The sequence below is a fragment of the Amphiura filiformis genome, chromosome 7, assembly GCF_039555335.1.
Source record: "Amphiura filiformis chromosome 7, Afil_fr2py, whole genome shotgun sequence".
NCBI classification, from domain to species: Eukaryota; Metazoa; Echinodermata; class Ophiuroidea; order Amphilepidida; family Amphiuridae; genus Amphiura; species Amphiura filiformis.
In genome coordinates this window covers 71,398,913-71,417,422 of record NC_092634.1, presented here as the reverse complement: position 1 = coordinate 71,417,422, position 18,510 = coordinate 71,398,913, and the positions used below count along the sequence as shown (strand labels likewise).

Here is an 18,510-nt window from a genome sequence, read left to right as displayed (position 1 = left end):
GTCATGGTTTCAGCCTGGACATTGATAGTGTCTGCTGAAGTCAAATGAAATACCTTCCATTTTTGCTTCATAAATATGCAATTACCTTTCAACAGGGATGCAAATGGTAGTTCCTGAAATTTGATTTGGCTCTTGAACATGTGGGCTTGTCCAGGGAATAGGCCACAGCAGAGGTTAAAGAAGATCACCCCAAGATTTAAATCTTGTTTCAAACATTTCAATACATTGCATGCCGATTGATTATTACGCACAGGTTTTATGTCCACAGACCTTGTGGATTTGTTATAGTTAACTATGCATGATCCTGGTTCTTAGAATGGGGTGACTGTCACCTTCATATATACATCAGTTCACTTCAAGTTTGGTAGTGACATAGGTGCGTAATTTGCTGGTCACGGTATCAAATCGTGTGTGTCAAGTTAATTGCAGAAAGCGTACACACATGCGTAAAAGGGTGCTTTGTCAGCACACTTGCAGCACTACCTCGAAAAATCACTGACTTCACTACCGAACTTGAGGTGAAGCAAAGAATAGTCACTATTATATAGAGTCCACAAAGTTCCAATCTAAATACTTTTTTAAATAAATCGAAAACTATTTGACAAAATGCAAACGTATAAAAAGGTATGGGTAGCCGTATTTGTTTTACACATATGGACCAAATTATAACGTCACACATCATTGCGTTCAGTCACAATAGTTCATTATGTAAAAAAAAGAGACCGCTTTAAACAGTGTTAAAAGTTGCATCTGAGTTCATAGGAGTCAGTTTTCAAACAATACAGTAGGCCAGCAGGTCTGTTCAAGTGTTTGTTAAAGAAAACCTGACTGCTATGGACTCAGGTGCAACTTTTAAAACTGCCACTTTTCTTACACAATTAGCCATTGTGACTGAACGCAGTAACATGTGACGCTATAAATTGGTCCAAATGTGTAAAACAACATATCTTTTTACATTTCATAAAAAAAGTTTTGACTTATTCTAAAAAGTATTAGGGGGGGGGGAGTTGTGGAGCGTATATCTTACCTTTACTATTCTCTTTACGAGGTCTAATAATCCCCTCTCTAGATGGAGGTCTATTAGATACCAGCCTCACACCAGCTGATAATGGTGGTTTCCCTACAGTCCTACTATGCTCATCGTATTCATAAGCTGTCATAATGTGGGCCGACACTGGTAGATATAACATCTCATTTTCTGTGATGATTTCTATGTGATGACCTATTGACCCTTGACCGCTGCCACCTGTGACACCTACAGCTATGGCGTAAAGTTGTAGATCAAGTTGGGCTTTCATACCAGCAGCAATCTATAGAAATATACAAACAAATCTTAAAAAGTCAACAAAAATATTAACTTGCAAAATAATAATGTAACTTGAAAATTCAGAAAAATGATTTTATTGTAAAAATGAATACCAAACAAGTTAGGAAATTCATTGAGTTATGGGATTTAAAGCCACCTTAAAGAACACTGCTGGCCAAAAATGGCCTGTGAGGGTTTCTGTTTTCAGCTGATTTGAATTTTGAATTTTCCCTTTTTTCAACAACTAGAGTTTCATAAGAACAATTAGAGTTTCACAATTGTCCTCCTCTTTTATGTGTAGTCGTCACTCTCACCCATTTAAAAGGGCTGTTCTAGTTGAAATCCATACCCCTGCTATGGAAGACATGACCTTAATCTCCCACACAGGGGTGTAGATTCCACATAGATTCACACATTCAGGTAATTCCACTTGCAATTCACACCCCCTGTGTAGAAGATGAAGGTCATGTCTCCCATAGGGGGTGTATGGATTTCAACTGGAATAGCCCAATGCACCCATTTTATCAGCATTGCTCTATTACTTACAGGTCCAGGTTTATAAAGCACTTGCATGCCGGTAGCAGGTGGTGGCTGCTTCACCTTATATCTACACCCATCGATCCCGACATTCTTCAGATGTACAGTGAATGCATAGGTGCAGCCCTCACGTAGGGTACCAAAATGGACCTCACCAGGAACCAACTCAAAGCCACGCATAGTGGACAGTGCTGCGATGCCTTTGGCTTCTGCTCCAGCGATGGAAGAGTTAAGTGTTTTGCGTCGGACGGGATCCTCCAAAGTCTGAAACTGTGAAACGTTACGACTTTTGTCAGGATATATTTACAATAAGCTATTAAATGCAATCAGGAAAGCAAGCAAGCCAGCCAGAAAGCCAGAAAGCAATCAAACAAATGAACAAAACAAGACACAGCAAAATGACATACAAATATATTACTGGACCAATACGACCACTATATGCAATTATTTGTATTTTCAGATCTGTGGCCTAAAACACTTGCCTGCATGCCAGTGGCCCGTAAGTTTACTGTTTTCATATTTTTATTCTTGGTGAGTCAGCGACATCAACGTGTTGAGACAGCTGTTTTGCGGTGTCTTTAAATGCATACACCAGCATGTGAGTGAACCCTTGCAATTTGAAGCTGCACCCAATGAAATGTGCACTGATATCAATGACTCACCACAAGTAAAAATGCTATATGCAGGTTGTGTTACAAAAATACCTACCCATTTGACAATTTTATCCAAATAAAAGCCCCTAATTTGATAGCCAGGCCAGTAACCAGAGAGTATTAATTATGGGAGTTGGTAGCCGGTTGAGGATGTGGCGTCTTAAAAGCGCATGCATGTGTATACAGCACTTTGAACGAACACTAGCGATTTGAATCTGTACCCAATGAAATTTGTACTGATGTCACTGCCACATCAGGGTGAAAAATGGTATAGAGTTCAAAAAATATCCACTTACCCTATCATTAGGTACAGCTCCGGGTTTTGTTCCCAAGATTGCTGCCGGCAGCCTGACGGTGTCTTTACGAGGTTGTCCGTTTACATCTGTCACTAGACTCCTAGTGAGAATTATATCACTCTGTGCTGATGGGATAACTCCATAACCAGCTGCATCAGGATTGGTCTCACCGCTGGCTTGCTTCAATACTTCACTTTGTGCTATAAATAAAAAGATTTTATGACTTGTGCTATTATTATATTAGGGATGGGCAAATGACACAATTTTTTTTGGATGAGTGAATTTTATGGCCATTTTGGCTGCTGAACAAAATTATGACAATCATTTTGACCTGCGATGAAGTTTGATATTGGTTTCCGCCCTTTTTTTGAAAAATGGCGGGAAAATGGCTTTTTGGGCATATTTTCGTAATAAAGTACATACAAATGTTATGTAATATGTCTTTTTATATGTTTTTGAGGCTGCTGAATTCAAATATGAACATATTTAAGACATTGGAGGTACTTGTAGGGTGATGTCCAAGAAAAATAACATTTTTTAACAAAAATATACAGAAAATACACGATTTGGGTCTAAGATTATATGCATATAATGCAATTAGGCCTTCTTGGAAGCCCTCCTGACATTGATGTCAGGAGGTAGAAGAAATAACACAGAGAAGAGAAGAAAAAAGCAGCAGCAAAGAGCAGGCTGGAAGAGCAAAAGCAACTAGATGAATCAGAAATGAGTGAAGTTCTTAATACTCCAATAGATAGTGAAAGTGATCCAAATTTTACAGAGCCACAGACATCAAAGAAATCCCTCTTCACAGATCAAAAACAGCTTCGTTTATCAATAAAAGAACCAAATCTCACAGACATCGATGAAAAACAGGGCTCTGCATTTCCACAAGTTAAAGTACGCACTGGAAGAAGAAGTCTGAATGAGAGTTTGATGCGACGTGTTGTGCAGTGCCTTGAAGAGACAAGGATGTCACCTGATGAGGTTGCAAAAGTGGTAGTTAGATAGAGTAGCTAATATGGTGTTTGGTCAGAATTGGAAACATCAGAATGACAAAGATGATGATGATGATGATGAAATTGAAAGTGACGAAGAAATTGAGCTGACAGAATCATCACCAATGACGCCAGGAGTCCATCGCCTGTCTTCTGACTTGACATATGTGTTTCCAAGTCGCAGGTCAATTAAATGCGATATTAAATCCTCAACAAAGAAGACCATATTGTAACAGTAGGCCCTGATGACACCACAAAGGCAGCTGGTCATCGTCATTACGATGTTAAAGCAGACCACACCACCATAGTTGGACCTTCAGGTAAAAGGAAATCACTGCTGACACTTGGCATTCAGTGTCCCTCTACAATGATTTCAAGTCTTGGATGGCAGATAACAAACTTCAGTGCAAAGGTTTCAAAAGATTCGTAGCTAATAGATTTGGTAGAATCACAGAACTAGCAAAAGTGTACTTGACATGGCGTGAATCAATTCAGTAGTTCTTCAATGCAGTCGTGGACACCAACAGTAACTTGTTCTTGCGGTTGCTACATTTATTCAGAATGAGTGGTTCACCTGCTGTTCTGAGATTTACTCAATGATGGGTGATCTGATCATCTTCCCAATGATGGAACTACTAGGAATCGACAAGATGGGTGATCAGGACAGTGTAGACATAAAATGGGCAGGTGTGAAGAACTTCCTTGAGGGCAAACTAGCTGAGTTAGAGAAGATTATGTTGGACAAGAGAGGAGAAGCAGGATCTGGAAAAGATAGACTTGTTGCTGCAGTAATTGAAGAAGTTATTGATGCAGTGTAGAACCAAATTTCCAACACCAAATACTTCAGAAGGACAGATGATGATGGAGATGATGACATGAAGTATGCTCCTTTGACCAACTTGTAGGGTGTGAATCGGAATTTTCAAAGCTAGACCACAGGATCAAAGTTACTGGTGGAAGTACTTCAATCCAAACTCTTTCAAGAAAGAATCTTCTTGCAAGTGATGGTCTTCTGGTAGATTATGAATTTGAATCGAAAACATTAGATGAAAGAAAGGCAAGTTGGAAGTGGGCTCGTTGTTCTGAAGAGGTGAATGCAGTGCAAAAGCTAGAAGCAGACTTTCTTGCAACTGTTGAATCTGCAAAGAAACCAGCACTCCACAAGAAGGAGGAGCTTTAGAAGAAGAAAGCCAGTAAAACTCTAACAGTTTTAGAAAGATGCATAGAGCATAATGGCCCACCACTCCAAACGACCTGCACATTTTACCACATCTTACAGAAAAGCAACTCCTGGATGAAATTTCTAATCTTCGGCTCACAGTAGCTCCAGACATTCGGCAGATGAGGCGCGTGAAAGGAGTAGATGGCAAGTTTAAGATGGAAAAATTCTCTGTGGAGGAACTGAAAGCATCAATTAGAAATGCACTGAGAGACCAGAAGATAATGTCACTGAAGACATTTTAATAAAATAATCTATTACTGAATGTACTGTTAACATGATAGCTATGGTTCAAAAATTCATGTATGTTTCATATGAATAGCCTAAGCAAGACTGTTATACTGAACTTGCACATTTTGGCAATTTTGACCAAAATTTGTCAAATTATTTTCCACAAATTTTAACAACATGAGCGATGTAACTCCTGATATAATTATATTTGAATTTTGTTGCAATGTACAGTGTAATTGACCATGTGAAAACATGAATAAGCCCAGACATATGTAAGTCACAGTTGTAATAATATCCGAAATCCTAGGCCTATATACATTTTGATTTAGGGTAATTTTGACCAAAAATGCCTAAAAATTACTTATTTTCAACATATTTAGACATTATATATGGTACAACTTATCTATTTTTGAATTTAGAGACCTTGAAAACACGTGGTTAGATATATTACACCCATAGTTGCATGAATGTAAGAAGGCTAATAAACAACAAATAGTGATTTTGGGGTAATTTTGACCAACAAATGATTAAAAATACAGGTTTTTTACCCCAAATGGAGAATATAAACATTTCAACAGGTCTAATTCATCTATTTTTGGATCCAGTGACCATGAAAACATAGGATTAGACATATTACAAGCCAGAGTTGCTCAGATATTTGAAGTTTTATATACAAAAATAGTGATTTTGGGGCATTTTGGCGGCCATTTTGAAAAACGCTAGAAACCAATATCAGATGTCATCTGAGGCCAAAGAACTGATTAGATTTGGAATCAGCAGCCAAAATGGCCATAGAATCCATTCGTCCAAAATTAATTTTCCCATAAATGGTTTCATTCGCCCACCCCTAATTATATTTTCTCATGCGTGTGCGTGTTGCCTATATGGATATTGAATATTCTACATGTACTTCCCACAAATTACTACATCCAACCAGTGCTTGATATAAGTCAGGCCTTTGGACCAAAAGCATGTGAAAATCATTGAAGGCCCATCAAGATGCTACCCTAAAGTTGTGAGTCTGAATCTTAAAAAGTGTCAGAATGTGGATCAGTCTAACATTAAAATTTTACAATTTCAGTTCCGACCTATGAAAATAGATGAGGGCCCCTAGATTTTAAACCTAAGAGCCCAGATGGCCTTGATGATTTTGGCTTATTTCAAGCCCTGCTTCAACCCTGTTGAATGCAAAATGCTGCATTACCTGTAAACTGTTTGCACAGTAGTAACTCACTGTAAGCCTACCTGTATTTGTGCGTTCAGTCAAACCCTCTTTGCACAGTAGTAACTCACTGTAAGCCTACCTGTGTTTGTGCGTTCAGTCAAACCCTCTTTGCACAGTAGTAATTCACTGTAAGCCTACCTGTGTTTGTGCGTTCAGTCAAACCCTCTTTGCACAGTAGTAACTCACTGTAAGCCTACCTGTATTTGTGCGTTCAGTCAAACCCTCTTTGCACAGTAGTAACTCACTGTAAGCCTACCTGTATTTGTGCGTTCAGTCAAACCCTCTTTGCACAGTAGTAACTCACTGTAAGCCTACCTGTATTTGTGCGTTCAGTCAAACCCTCTTTGCACAGTAGTAACTCACTGTAAGCCTACCTGTGTTTGTGCGCTCAGTCAAACCCTCTTTGCACAGTAGTAACTCACTGTAAGCCTACCTGTATTTGTGCGTTCAGTCAAACCCTCTTTGCACAGTAGTAACTCACTGTAAGCCTACCTGTGTTTGTGCGTTCAGTCAAACCCTCTTTGCACAGTAGTAACTCACTGTAAGCCTACCTGTATTTGTGCGTTCAGTCAAACCCTCTTTGCACAGTAGTAACTCACTGTAAGCCTACCTGTGTTTGTGCGTTCAGTCAAACCCTCTTTGCACAGTAGTAACTCACTGTAAGCCTACCTGTATTTGTGCGTTCAGTCAAACCCTCTTTGCACAGTAGTAACTCACTGTAAGCCTACCTGTATTTGTGCGTTCAGTCAAACCCTCTTTGCACAGTAGTAACTCACTGTAAGCCTACCTGTGTTTGTGCGTTCAGTCAAACCCTCTTTGCACAGTAGTAACTCACTGTAAGCCTACCTGTATTTGTGCGTTCAGTCAAACCCTCTTTGCACAGTAGTAACTCACTGTAAGCCTACCTGTGTTTGTGTGTTCAGTCAAACCCTCTTTGCACAGTAGTAACTCACTGTAAGCCTACCTGTATTTGTGCGCTTCAGTCAAACCCTCTTTGCACAGTAGTAACTCACTGTAAGCCTACCTGTGTTTGTGTGTTCAGTCAAACCCTCTTTGCACAGTAGTAACTCACTGTAAGCCTACCTGTATTTGTGCGTTCAGTCAAACCCTCTTTGCACAGTAGTAACTCACTGTAAGCCTACCTGTGTTTGTGCGTTCAGTCAAACCCTCTTTGCACAGTAGTAACTCACTGTAAGCCTACCTGTGTTTGTGCGTTCAGTCAAACCCTCTTTGCACAGTAGTAACTCACTGTAAGCCTACCTGTATTTGTGCGTTCAGTCAAACCCTCTTCTGTTTGCTCTGGAATAGTAGATGGATAGTTGGGAAATGATGCATAACTAGAGGGCGTCTCACTTGCAAGCACAGGACCTCCTGTGTTATCTGTCAGACCTCCTGGTGTAGGATTACCTGAAAAGAGACAAATCATTGGATTCAAGTCATGTGTACTTCGATTAACAAATAGCTGAGGTGACACCAAACTGCCGACCAACCTTGAGGGTCTGAGATTAAAAACCTGCAGCATATCAGATACTGTAGGGCAATATGATTAACAGCAAAGTGGTCAGTGTAATCTCATGCATGTCAATTAGGCTAGGAGCAGCAACCTCAACAAAGCTGTTCACCTCCCACTACATATGTGACACATTCTGGTCCATGGGGGCCAAAGGAGGCATTTTTGAAAATTGAGTTACTGTAATTATTACATTAAACATGCAATAGTCAATCATTTACTGAAAACACCAAAGGTCTAGCATACTTGGTTCTAAAGTTATGAAGTTTTTTGATGTCTATTTTCTTATGTATTTTATTGTTTTTTGCTCCATATTTTTACCTTTATCTCTGTTTCAAATTTGCCGCCTTTGGCCCCCATGGACCAGATCGTGTCACATATAAGGTTTGACACCTGAGGTAGTTAGTATGGATTCACTAGATTACTGCTAATTGTGGTATCACTTTTTTCTACAGTTTTATATATGGACGTGTAATAGTGTAGAATATGTAGTTAATTGAATGTTCTATCTTTCTGGTCTTAATTGAATGCAAACATAGGTTTCATTAGAACATGATTGGATATCCTTCCAACCATGAAATGAAACCTACATTTCATACACAAGTGAAAATGTTTTTATAAACACTGCAGTCACTTCATATATAAACAACTATCAACCATATTTCTCTTTTAACCAGACTAGTCATGTTAAAATACAGAATATGCCTAAAACTAATAATACATTGTACAGTTGGTACCTCTCTTTGATGTTCAGAATCTATTATGCTTTACAAAGTCTACATAACTATTACCTGGTCTTGTGGGTGCACCTTGAAGAGAAGCATGCCCTGGGGTAGGGTTGGTAGGTCTCAGGGGTGTAGGGGTGCCTTTACCTTGGGCGTGTCCTGGGGTGGGGTTCAGAGGGCGCACATCAGATGGGCTAATACCTACAAGGCAAATAAGGCAAAAATTTGGTAAAATAGATTAAAACTGAACTTTGATCTACAAAAGCAAATGCTCTCTACAGATAACTTCACAAAATTAAATTGGAACATTATTAGGTAGATAGGCTTTCACAGCAGGAATTCAAAATAAGTTGGCATTTCTTAGAGAGCACCATCAGTTATCACAGTACCGGTGCAGTCGCTCCTTGTGTTAGTGATTTCATTAGATGTGTCTATGAATTCATCAGGAAGACATCATCTCATGGAATCTTAACCAAATGTTTCAAAATAATTAATAGAATCAATAGAGACTTGAAATGATAAGTTTGGGTTTGTAAAAAGTAAGCTCTAATTAGAGTACCTTAGAAATATTGAATGCAGGAGTGTGTCTTGAAATAAAATGAAAACAATGCTTCTTGTTTTAATAGGGATGGCTACAAAATCCAACCACTGGTTGATCACTGGCATCTTGACAGAACTAGTTATTGGGCCTAGTTTTTATTGTTTAGAATAAAGCACAGCCATACTGCCAGTTTACCAGGGTACTGTCTGTTGACCATAGGTTGACTTTTGAAGCCATCCCATATTAATCATAGCTTTTAGTAAGAAAAAAATCCAATATCTTGAAAAAGCACTTTGCAAATTGGGGTACTCATTCAATTACTGGGATGCAAATATAGCCAACAGACATGGTAATCAAAACAGAGGACATAATAAATCTGTATGGCATATCTCTTACTTTTGTCTGCAAAACTACTGTCTAACTACAGGGAACTTCACACAAAAATAATTGGAACATTTCACACAAAAATTAGGATGTTATTACTTCAATTGTAATTAAAATTGTTCCAAACAGGTTCCAAATTTATGTATGCAGAACATGGACACAGTGGATTTAAAAGGGCATTTTGTGATCCACAGCACATCCCCCACTTTTCTTTAAAAAAGTTGAGATTTATATACCACTGGAAGCCTCTGGCTACATAATGTTTATTTAAAAAAAATTTCTTTCAGATTAATTCGTTTAGCCAAAAAATTACGTTCTGGTGCATAACTCGCAAACGCAAAATCGGAATCAATTGAAATTTTGGGAATAAGCTTTTTGTTGTCGATATCTGCTAGCAAATGTCTTAAAATGAGGATGCTAGGATCATAAAAATACAGATATAATAGTAGCATCACTGGCAATCATAGTTCAGTCAAGCTAATGTAATCAGTCTGTTAGGGTTAGAGGTGTTACCTTGAGTTGGAGTGACTTGCATGCCTTCTCTGGATGCTGTCAGATTGATTTGTTTCTGTGGTGATGTACTGTCAGCACCTGACTGGTTGCCTTCCCCTGAAGCTGACAAATTAAAATGAATTAAATACAACTGAACATAAAATAGAAGTTTATCAAAATATATTTCAATCAGTCTCATAGTCATCCACTTATAGTGAGGTAGTGGCATCTTTTGCTGGCCACAGTATCAAATTGTGTGTTATCATAATCCTGCATTGTGAATCTACAGACATACTTATACAAAGGCTAGCCAGCATGCCTGTGGTGCAACCGTGTGTGAATCTACAGACATACTTATACAAAGGCTAGCCAGCATGCCTGTGGTGCAACCGTGTAAAAGCACTGATGTCACTACTACATTTGAGGTGAAACAAAGTGCAGTCACCCCTCTGTGGGTTGTACAAGCGGTAAAGTTAACTGATTATGCTTGTATATTAAGTGTTCAGGCCAGACACCATTTTTTGTCAGCGGTGGCATGTTATCATCAGTGGCAGGTTTTCGAAAGTGGGCAGGGGGGTATAAGCATCAATCCCAGGGGAGGGGGACAAGGGGGATGTCCTCCTCACCTTTTGGCAAAAGGACCCATTTTTTTTTCTTTTTAGCCACTTTTTGACAATTCAGGATGATTGTCCCCCCCCATATTTCAAGACAGATTGAGGCAGTAGCCACCTGGTCTCAATTCCCTGACTGCTCAAACAATTTTTGGCTCACTTTGAACCCCTTTAGCAACGATCCTATCCAAATTTGGTATCCCATACATTTTCCTACGACAAGATGCATTTCACCAGACTTGGTGCATGTCCACTGACTGGGTGCGGTGGGCTCAGTGGTTACGGCCTTGGACTCAAGAGGGCACGGTGGCTCAGTGGTTACGGCCTTGGACTCATAATCTGAGAGCTTGCTCGACGTGTGTGGGTTCGATTCCCCGTCCCACCACCGTGTTGCGCTCTTGGGCAAGGCGCTTTGCCTCGCTTGCCTCACCCCACCCAGATGCGATGGGAAGCTGAAGGGGTAGTCCCAGTCGTTGCACTGATGAACTCTGCGCCATGTGTAGGCTGCAAACGTGGTTCCGACATATTCTAATGACGGCGGAATAAATGTAAAGCGCTTAGAGGCTGTTTACGGCATAAAGCGCTATATAAATGTCTACATTTATTTATTTATTTTGCACTTTCCATGACATAAGTGGGGGCCGTGTAAATTTCTGACTGAGTGCATAAAATGGGGGTGGTAAAAGTGATGAATCTCTAGTCACTTTTGCATTTATACTATAACAGAGGCAATGAACAAACAAACCAACCTACCATTACGAGTGCTGACAGGTGTTTCAGCTGGTGTACTAGGCAGGCTATGGTTGGGTCCTTCTCCTTCTCCCTTCCGTGTCTCTACAGCAAGATTTTTGGTCAGTGCATCCATGTCAGGACCTGCACTTAATGAGAGCAGAAAACTTTTACCCCACTCACTGTCAAAGTAGTTAGGCACCTCTCGTTTCTGTAGGGCTTTACGGCAGGCTTGTTCCTCCAATAACTCACTCCTGAAAAAAGAATAACCACAATTATGCATGCATCATGATTATACCAAATACGAATGGGACAAGATGAACACGTTCAAAGAGATCAACACTGCAACTTCTCCAGAGTGTGGATACGTAGGTACTCATCAACCAAACACTGCTACCTTAACAACGAGTATATGCACATGTATATTACATGTAGGAGTTTACTGATCAAATCATCCATGGTCACCAGTGACTTTATTCAAACAAGCTGTGATAAATCTGATCCACATACCTGACTCTCTCCCTATCACTATCTGTGTATGTATTTTTTCACCTGTGTGCAGGGGCCAGGGGTAGCACTAGCAGAGGCAGCATAGTAGCATTATGATGCCTTTTAGATAATGAAATATTACCTCATCAGAATAAATCCACATACCTGGCCCTTTCCCAGTCACTATCCGTGTATTTACTTTTAGGTTTTGGTGCTGGTGGTAATTCAGGTGGCGCAGTAGCGTTCTCATACAAAGCTTTGACATCATCCGATCCTGAGATATCCTTTGGCTTAGGAGTTGGTATTAGGGCTGTCTCACCACCTGGGATTGTATCTGCTAGAGGGGCTCCTTCGGTTGCTGCAGTTCCATCTGGTTGTGAGTCTCCTTCTTGTATAGGGGCTGTTTCCTCCTCCTGATGGGGAGATTGTGTGAACAGGTTAACAATGTATTCTGATATCATCATTGCAAACGTTATTTTTTCTGTTGCTGGATAAACATACAAAACTGTGAATTTGAATGGTGGAGAGAGAAATCAGGGAATACAAAGGTACCTTTAAACCATTTGATTTCTGCAACAATTTTGTGACTAAGTGACTATTTATCCTAGATATGGGATATTACTCCAATGTTTACTGCCATGAGAGGCTCTTGTTAAAACATGGGGCTAATCAACTATTTTGTGAAGAGTCAATGAGGTAACAGTGACATTAACTACCAGCCAAATGCCGGTCAAGTTGAGGGCATTTGATTCAAACAAAACTTCCATTTTAATGCAAGTTTTAAAAATTAGATGTAACTGGGCATTCAACCTACTGAACATGTGATCCGACCCAGTCGACTCAGGCTAAAGTCATATTTTTTCACAATTCAGTTATTATCAGGTTTATATGAAGTATATGCAATTCCCTTTCTATGAATCCAAACCCCATGTTTTGAATTGATTTGATTTCCTATTTCTGGCTTTATATGTTTTGTATTTGCCAACATTAGCCTGAGTGAACTAAATCGGGTCACATGTGTAGCTTCCTTGAGACAGTGATGTCAGTACGTGCTCCAGCGCATGTTGTATCATTGCGTGTGTAGACTCAAAGAACTGGCATGTTTACATGTGCAATCAAAGGCGGTACATCTGAACTTCCAACAAAGCATTAACGTCACTCTCATGATGAAGCCAAATAGACTATATAGGTTTTCATATGCTATTACCTCAAACATATCTGCAGAAATAGCAGAAATATAAAATGATAAAACAAATACAAGTACCTGTGCCAGGATGTGAGCAAGTAGTTCTCCAGCTCCAGCTTTCTCTTCTTCACTCCTAGGATCTTTGATTGCATTATCCATCCAAGTCTTCTGCTTCTTCACAACTTCCTTAGCATAAGCCTCCAACCCTACTCTCATCCTGTCCCTCAATTCCTTACTCAGCGGCTTGTACTCGGTAAACTGTCGCAGCTCAAGTTGACTTGGGCATGCCGGGATAGGTCCTCTCTGCAGTGGCTTCTTTATTGAACCAACAGCTAGTCCTTTGCCTACGTTAGTGCCAAACTTTGGCCCCGGTTGCTTTGCTTCATACGGTGGAAGCTTGGAGAAGTCCCGCGATTTTAGATGAGCCGGGATGATGTTGTTTTCGTCAAATTGAACCAACCAGGACTGGCTGAGCGCTGTGCTGTACGGTCGCATTATGTTGATGCCTTTGATATCGGGGTGATCCGGGATTGGATCAGCAAGAATCGCTGTTGTTGGATCGCGGTCTGCTATCTCTAGATATTCACGGATGTCTTTCATTCGTAGCAGCTCCATGCCGCTACCGTCATCATGGATCACAAAGAATCGTGGAGCATGTTGATTATCTTCCTCCGTCTTTCCTTTCTCCACTTCGTCCTCTCCTTCTCCTCCTCCATTCTTCCCTTCCTCCAAGTCTAACCCTTTCAGTACCTGTACATCCCCTGTATTTTTCACAGAGAACATATTCCCATTTTTGTCCACCATTTCAAAAATCATTGCATGTTTATGCCGCATAGTGTACAAAGTATCCGGATTATTAGCTTCTTGCTCATGTTTAGGCGTGTACAATGCAGTACCATCACCATCAACATGCAGTCTGCTGCCCTCGTTATGAAACACTTCATAAGTGCCATCTGGTAAGCTGATGACTTGAGTTCCATTGCCAAATATGGTAGTCGCTATACTATCGTCGCAGTTGAATATGACGGTTGCAAAGCCCATGCATTCAACTTTGACCTGCTTAACCTCGCGTGTCTTGCCAGGTGTTGTCTCCCCTACAATAGATAACAAAAGGAAAATCAATTAAGCCCAACATTAGAATTCCACTATTCTGCATAGAATAGGTCTAATATCAAAAACATGCAAATTTTTTTATATCAGTTACTGGTGCTTCAAAAATGCTACCTTTGATGCGTAATTCATGTATACGCTATAATACAGGTAATCATGTGGAATTAGCATTATTTTTATTTGCAAATCAAATTTACAACAAATGGGCTATCCCATTTAAAATCCACACTACCCCTGTGGAAGATTTTGGAAATATGTTCCACAGGGGGAGTATGAATTTCAATCGAATTAGTACATTAGGCAGCTCCATTTGATTTTCATACACCCTCTGAGAACGATTCAACCTGAATCTTCCCCAGAGGGAGGGTCAGTTTCAAATGGAGCTGCCTAATGTGCATTCCATTTGAAATTCATACTCCCTCATTGGAACATATTTCCAAAATCTTCCACAGGGGTAGTGTGGATTTTAAATGGAATAGCCCAATACACAAGTCAAAAAATATTTTCAGACAAAAGCAAACCTGATTTACATTTTTCCTTTTCTATTCTCATGTGCTGACCAAAGTAGTTTACAGTGCCATGGGACTACAAGGTGCATGTACTAGTGGAATTGAAATGCTGCCTGAATATTACTTAATTAAATGACACCAATTGACAATAATGTTAAAACAGTATTTAAAAAAAAGCTAACGAAGTCTGATCCTTTAACCTGTTCTATGGGCAGATGGACTTATTTATTTTAATTTGTTTATTCTGGGGGACGCTAAAAACCCTTTAAAAACTCAGCGGAAATTGTCTGAATTTTTCAAAAAATGTTAGTGAAAATCAATCTACTTCAAGCTATAAACTGCTGTTTTCGAATTTTTTTAAATCAAAATGCAAAACATGGGTCAGAGAACAGGGTTTTTGGTTGCCTAAGAGCAAATCCTGCTGGGCAATGTGAAAGGTATTTCATAATGACCATTTTTATGTACAATTCAGTGGGTGAGTGAGTGCTGTATGGGTTCGTACGAGTCAAATTTCCTGACCATATAGTGTATGTAGGGAAGTATGCAATAGGATATTCCAGTTGAAATCCATACACTTCCTCATGACCTTAATCCCCATACAGGGGATAGGTTTCAAATGGAGTCAACCATTCAGGTAACCCCATTTGAAATTCACACCCCCCATGTGGAAAATTTAGGTCATGTCTTCCATAGCAGGTGTATTGATTTCAACTGGACTAGCCCAATTCATCCTGTGGATCTCACCTGTCTCAGCCTGTTCATCGTTATCCTCATGTACATCTACCTGTGTGTAGTATGTAGTAATACGTGTACCTTCATTATGATCCACTATACGAGTCTTGTCTGGTCTCTCTACAATAACAACTCTATCTTCCCTTGTTGTCATTACCTAAAAACAACAGATGTAAAAGATATTGGTGGGTTTGCATTGAAACAAAAGTACTCCAGCAGGCTTCATGGATGAATCAGTATTCCTGGGTGCTTTCATCTGCATCACTCAGGGATGCAATTATTTTTCAGTACGTACTTCTCTATAGATTAAGACACATATCATAGTGAAATGATATTAATTGGCATACATGTACATATGCAAATTGGTGCATCGCCTATGCCAAGCGTGCTTTGTGATGTGATTAATACATGTTTCTGTGAATGTGCAATACAGATAACCAAATAACCGTCGCATATCATGAGTTGAACCAAGTATATGTGAGAGGTTAGTGACTGTCCATCAGTTGTTTTGAGGGTATTGTGAAAAATTTAAACATTATGTCTGTCCAAGCAAAATAGTTAGATTTTTCACAATACCTGAAAAATAACTGATGATTCCATCTGTATAATATTGTTATATAAAAAAAAAAAATTAACTTTACCTTTCTCTTTCATTTTAAACAGTCGAATAGCCGACAGTGTTTAATCATGCGATGTTCAAATATGGTAGTTGCATGCTCAAGAATATGCACGCTGAGGTTACTATAATGTTATGCAAAGTTCCACTGCTGTTTATTAGTAACCGCGCATCACGTTTGCATTTTGGCAAATAAATAAGTTAGATTGGGTCATGTGCATCGTGTATATTCATGAGGTTATACTTAAACACGGTTGCTTAAAGTTGAACTTCATACAGGAAAACACTTTCCGCTGATGAAATTTCATCAACAAATCCCACAATTATGCTTGATTTGTGTTTGTCAGTTACAAGAACCTTCTCTACAGACTTTAAAGAACTCAGAACCAACACCTTACCTCAGCAGTGACCGGATCCTTAGCAGAGAACAGCATACACGGTCTGACATCATCCAGTGTACCATCAGGTTTAGTAGCAATCCGTGTTCCATCAAGAGCTGTTGTCACCCAGCCACTATCAGACTCATCATTAGTGACTTCTAAAGCTGGTATATCATCAGATTTATCTGCATTCTTGCCTTTAGCTGAAAATACAAGTTTGTATCAAACTCAAACAATTAAAACAAAGAGAAAGTAAACTACTCCATTACACAACAGGTATCCTCTACCAAATGACTTAACTTAATGCTAAAATGGGCCAAACTGAGGATTAGACTAAAAGGAACATACACAACACAAGTTTTTGTTAATTTGGTAAGATTTCAATAAAACTCACTACACACTATTTATAATCATTAACACAAATTACATTTTCTCATGCTCACTTGGTATTTTTAATTATTTCAAACAACATTTAATTTTGAGATGGTCAAAAAACAATTGTTTGATTTTCATGCAACCTAGCTAGCTTGTGAATTAACAATGGCATGTATCACACTGTTATCGGCCTTACATTTTGATAAATGATCAGCAAACTTATGCATATTTTTCTCAGGTTTCTCTATCCCTTTTCCCTTCCCACCTTTCTTAATATCCCTCCCATGCCCTGTATGAATAGAACGAAGACATTAACAAATGAAATATAACACGCTACATTCACAGAATGGCAATACAGACTCAATTTTGTTTCGAGTACGTTTTGGAATTACATTAATTTGTTTTGGTCCAATAATGTGATCAAGTGCTCGCTTTCTATTGTACCATGATTCAATTAAGGTCATTTCACAGGAAGAGAAATCATTGCCCAAAAAAATTTGGGAATCACTTCACATCAAGAGAAAGACTAACCCCACCCTCAATTGGGCTTGGGGCCGAAAACTTTCCAAGATGTATGATTATGTTCTATAGAAACACCAAAAATTCCATTATCAGCAGTGATAACCATTACAAACAGAGTATGGTTACTCTGAAACATCAGGAACAAAATTTAGTGAGGACTAAAGACTTGTTTTAACCTCATCTATGCATGTTTTCCACCGACACATATAAAAGTCAAACACTCCTTATTTTACCTTTCTTGGAGGTAGCCATTTCACTTCCCTGTGCCATGCTTAGTGCACTACCTGCCCTCTGTGGCGAGGCATCCCTGCTATGTGATCCCATGCCTGCGGACACGCCACAGGAACCAGCACTACAACTTACAGCACCATCAGCAAACAAGACCTGCAAATAGAAACAATGCCAACAAAAGTATAACAACAATCAGTGTCTGTGTGTGTGCAGTGGTTACACCGGGGTTACACTTTATGAGTTTAGCCATGTGTTTGACATCAGTGCTTTTAAATTGGACCCAAAACAGAGCCCTGAGGCACACCAAGATTAGCTGCAGATGATGGAAGAACAGTGATTCCAACCAGTAGGTCCCACCTGCAGATGGGATATTCCAGTCAACATCCATACACCCCTATGGAAAACATGTTCCCTAATCTCTCACAAGGGGTGTCGATTTGAAATGGAGTCACCCATGTAGGTAACCCTGTGTGGGAGATTAAGGTCATGTCTTCCACAGGGGGCATATAGGTCATGGGCTCAAATTGTGGGGTTGCACGAGTAGGATGACGGTCTTGGCTGTCTTTTCAAAAATGAGGTCTCATTCAGAAAGATTTGGATCTCCTGGATGAATGGGCTATGGTTCGTCTGGATCCAAATCTTCCTTTGGTCCCATTTTAAGTAAATTGGATCTCATATTGGGCCAATTACAAGAACAAGTCATTTGGAAGAAGAACTTTGTAACTTTGCCAAACGGATGGAATATTGTGTTTGGTAAGGTTGTGCTTGACAATGTGCTACATTATTTTCATTCATTTTGTGTTCTTCAAAGCTTGTGTGAAATGAAAACCACACAAAAATGTTTGGAATTGTAATAGCCTGAAAAACTAAAAGCACACAAATCCCACCTTTACAGTGAAGGCATTC

General features: G+C 39.5%; 1 protein-coding gene across 1 annotated transcript in view; it reads right to left on the bottom strand.

Annotated features, from left to right (window-relative positions):
• The window catches only part of LOC140158060 (sperm-associated antigen 17-like), an 82,705-nt gene that overhangs the window by 3,113 nt on the left and 61,082 nt on the right, over positions 1-18,510 (bottom strand). The window contains 12 exon segments of the mRNA XM_072181308.1: positions 1,028-1,310; positions 1,853-2,113; positions 2,793-2,992; positions 7,723-7,869; positions 8,764-8,898; positions 10,136-10,237; positions 11,479-11,708; positions 12,109-12,356; positions 13,208-14,223; positions 15,493-15,637; positions 16,495-16,679; positions 17,607-17,757. Of these exon segments, the coding sequence (XP_072037409.1) occupies positions 1,028-1,310; positions 1,853-2,113; positions 2,793-2,992; positions 7,723-7,869; positions 8,764-8,898; positions 10,136-10,237; positions 11,479-11,708; positions 12,109-12,356; positions 13,208-14,223; positions 15,493-15,637; positions 16,495-16,679; positions 17,607-17,757 (3,103 nt within the window).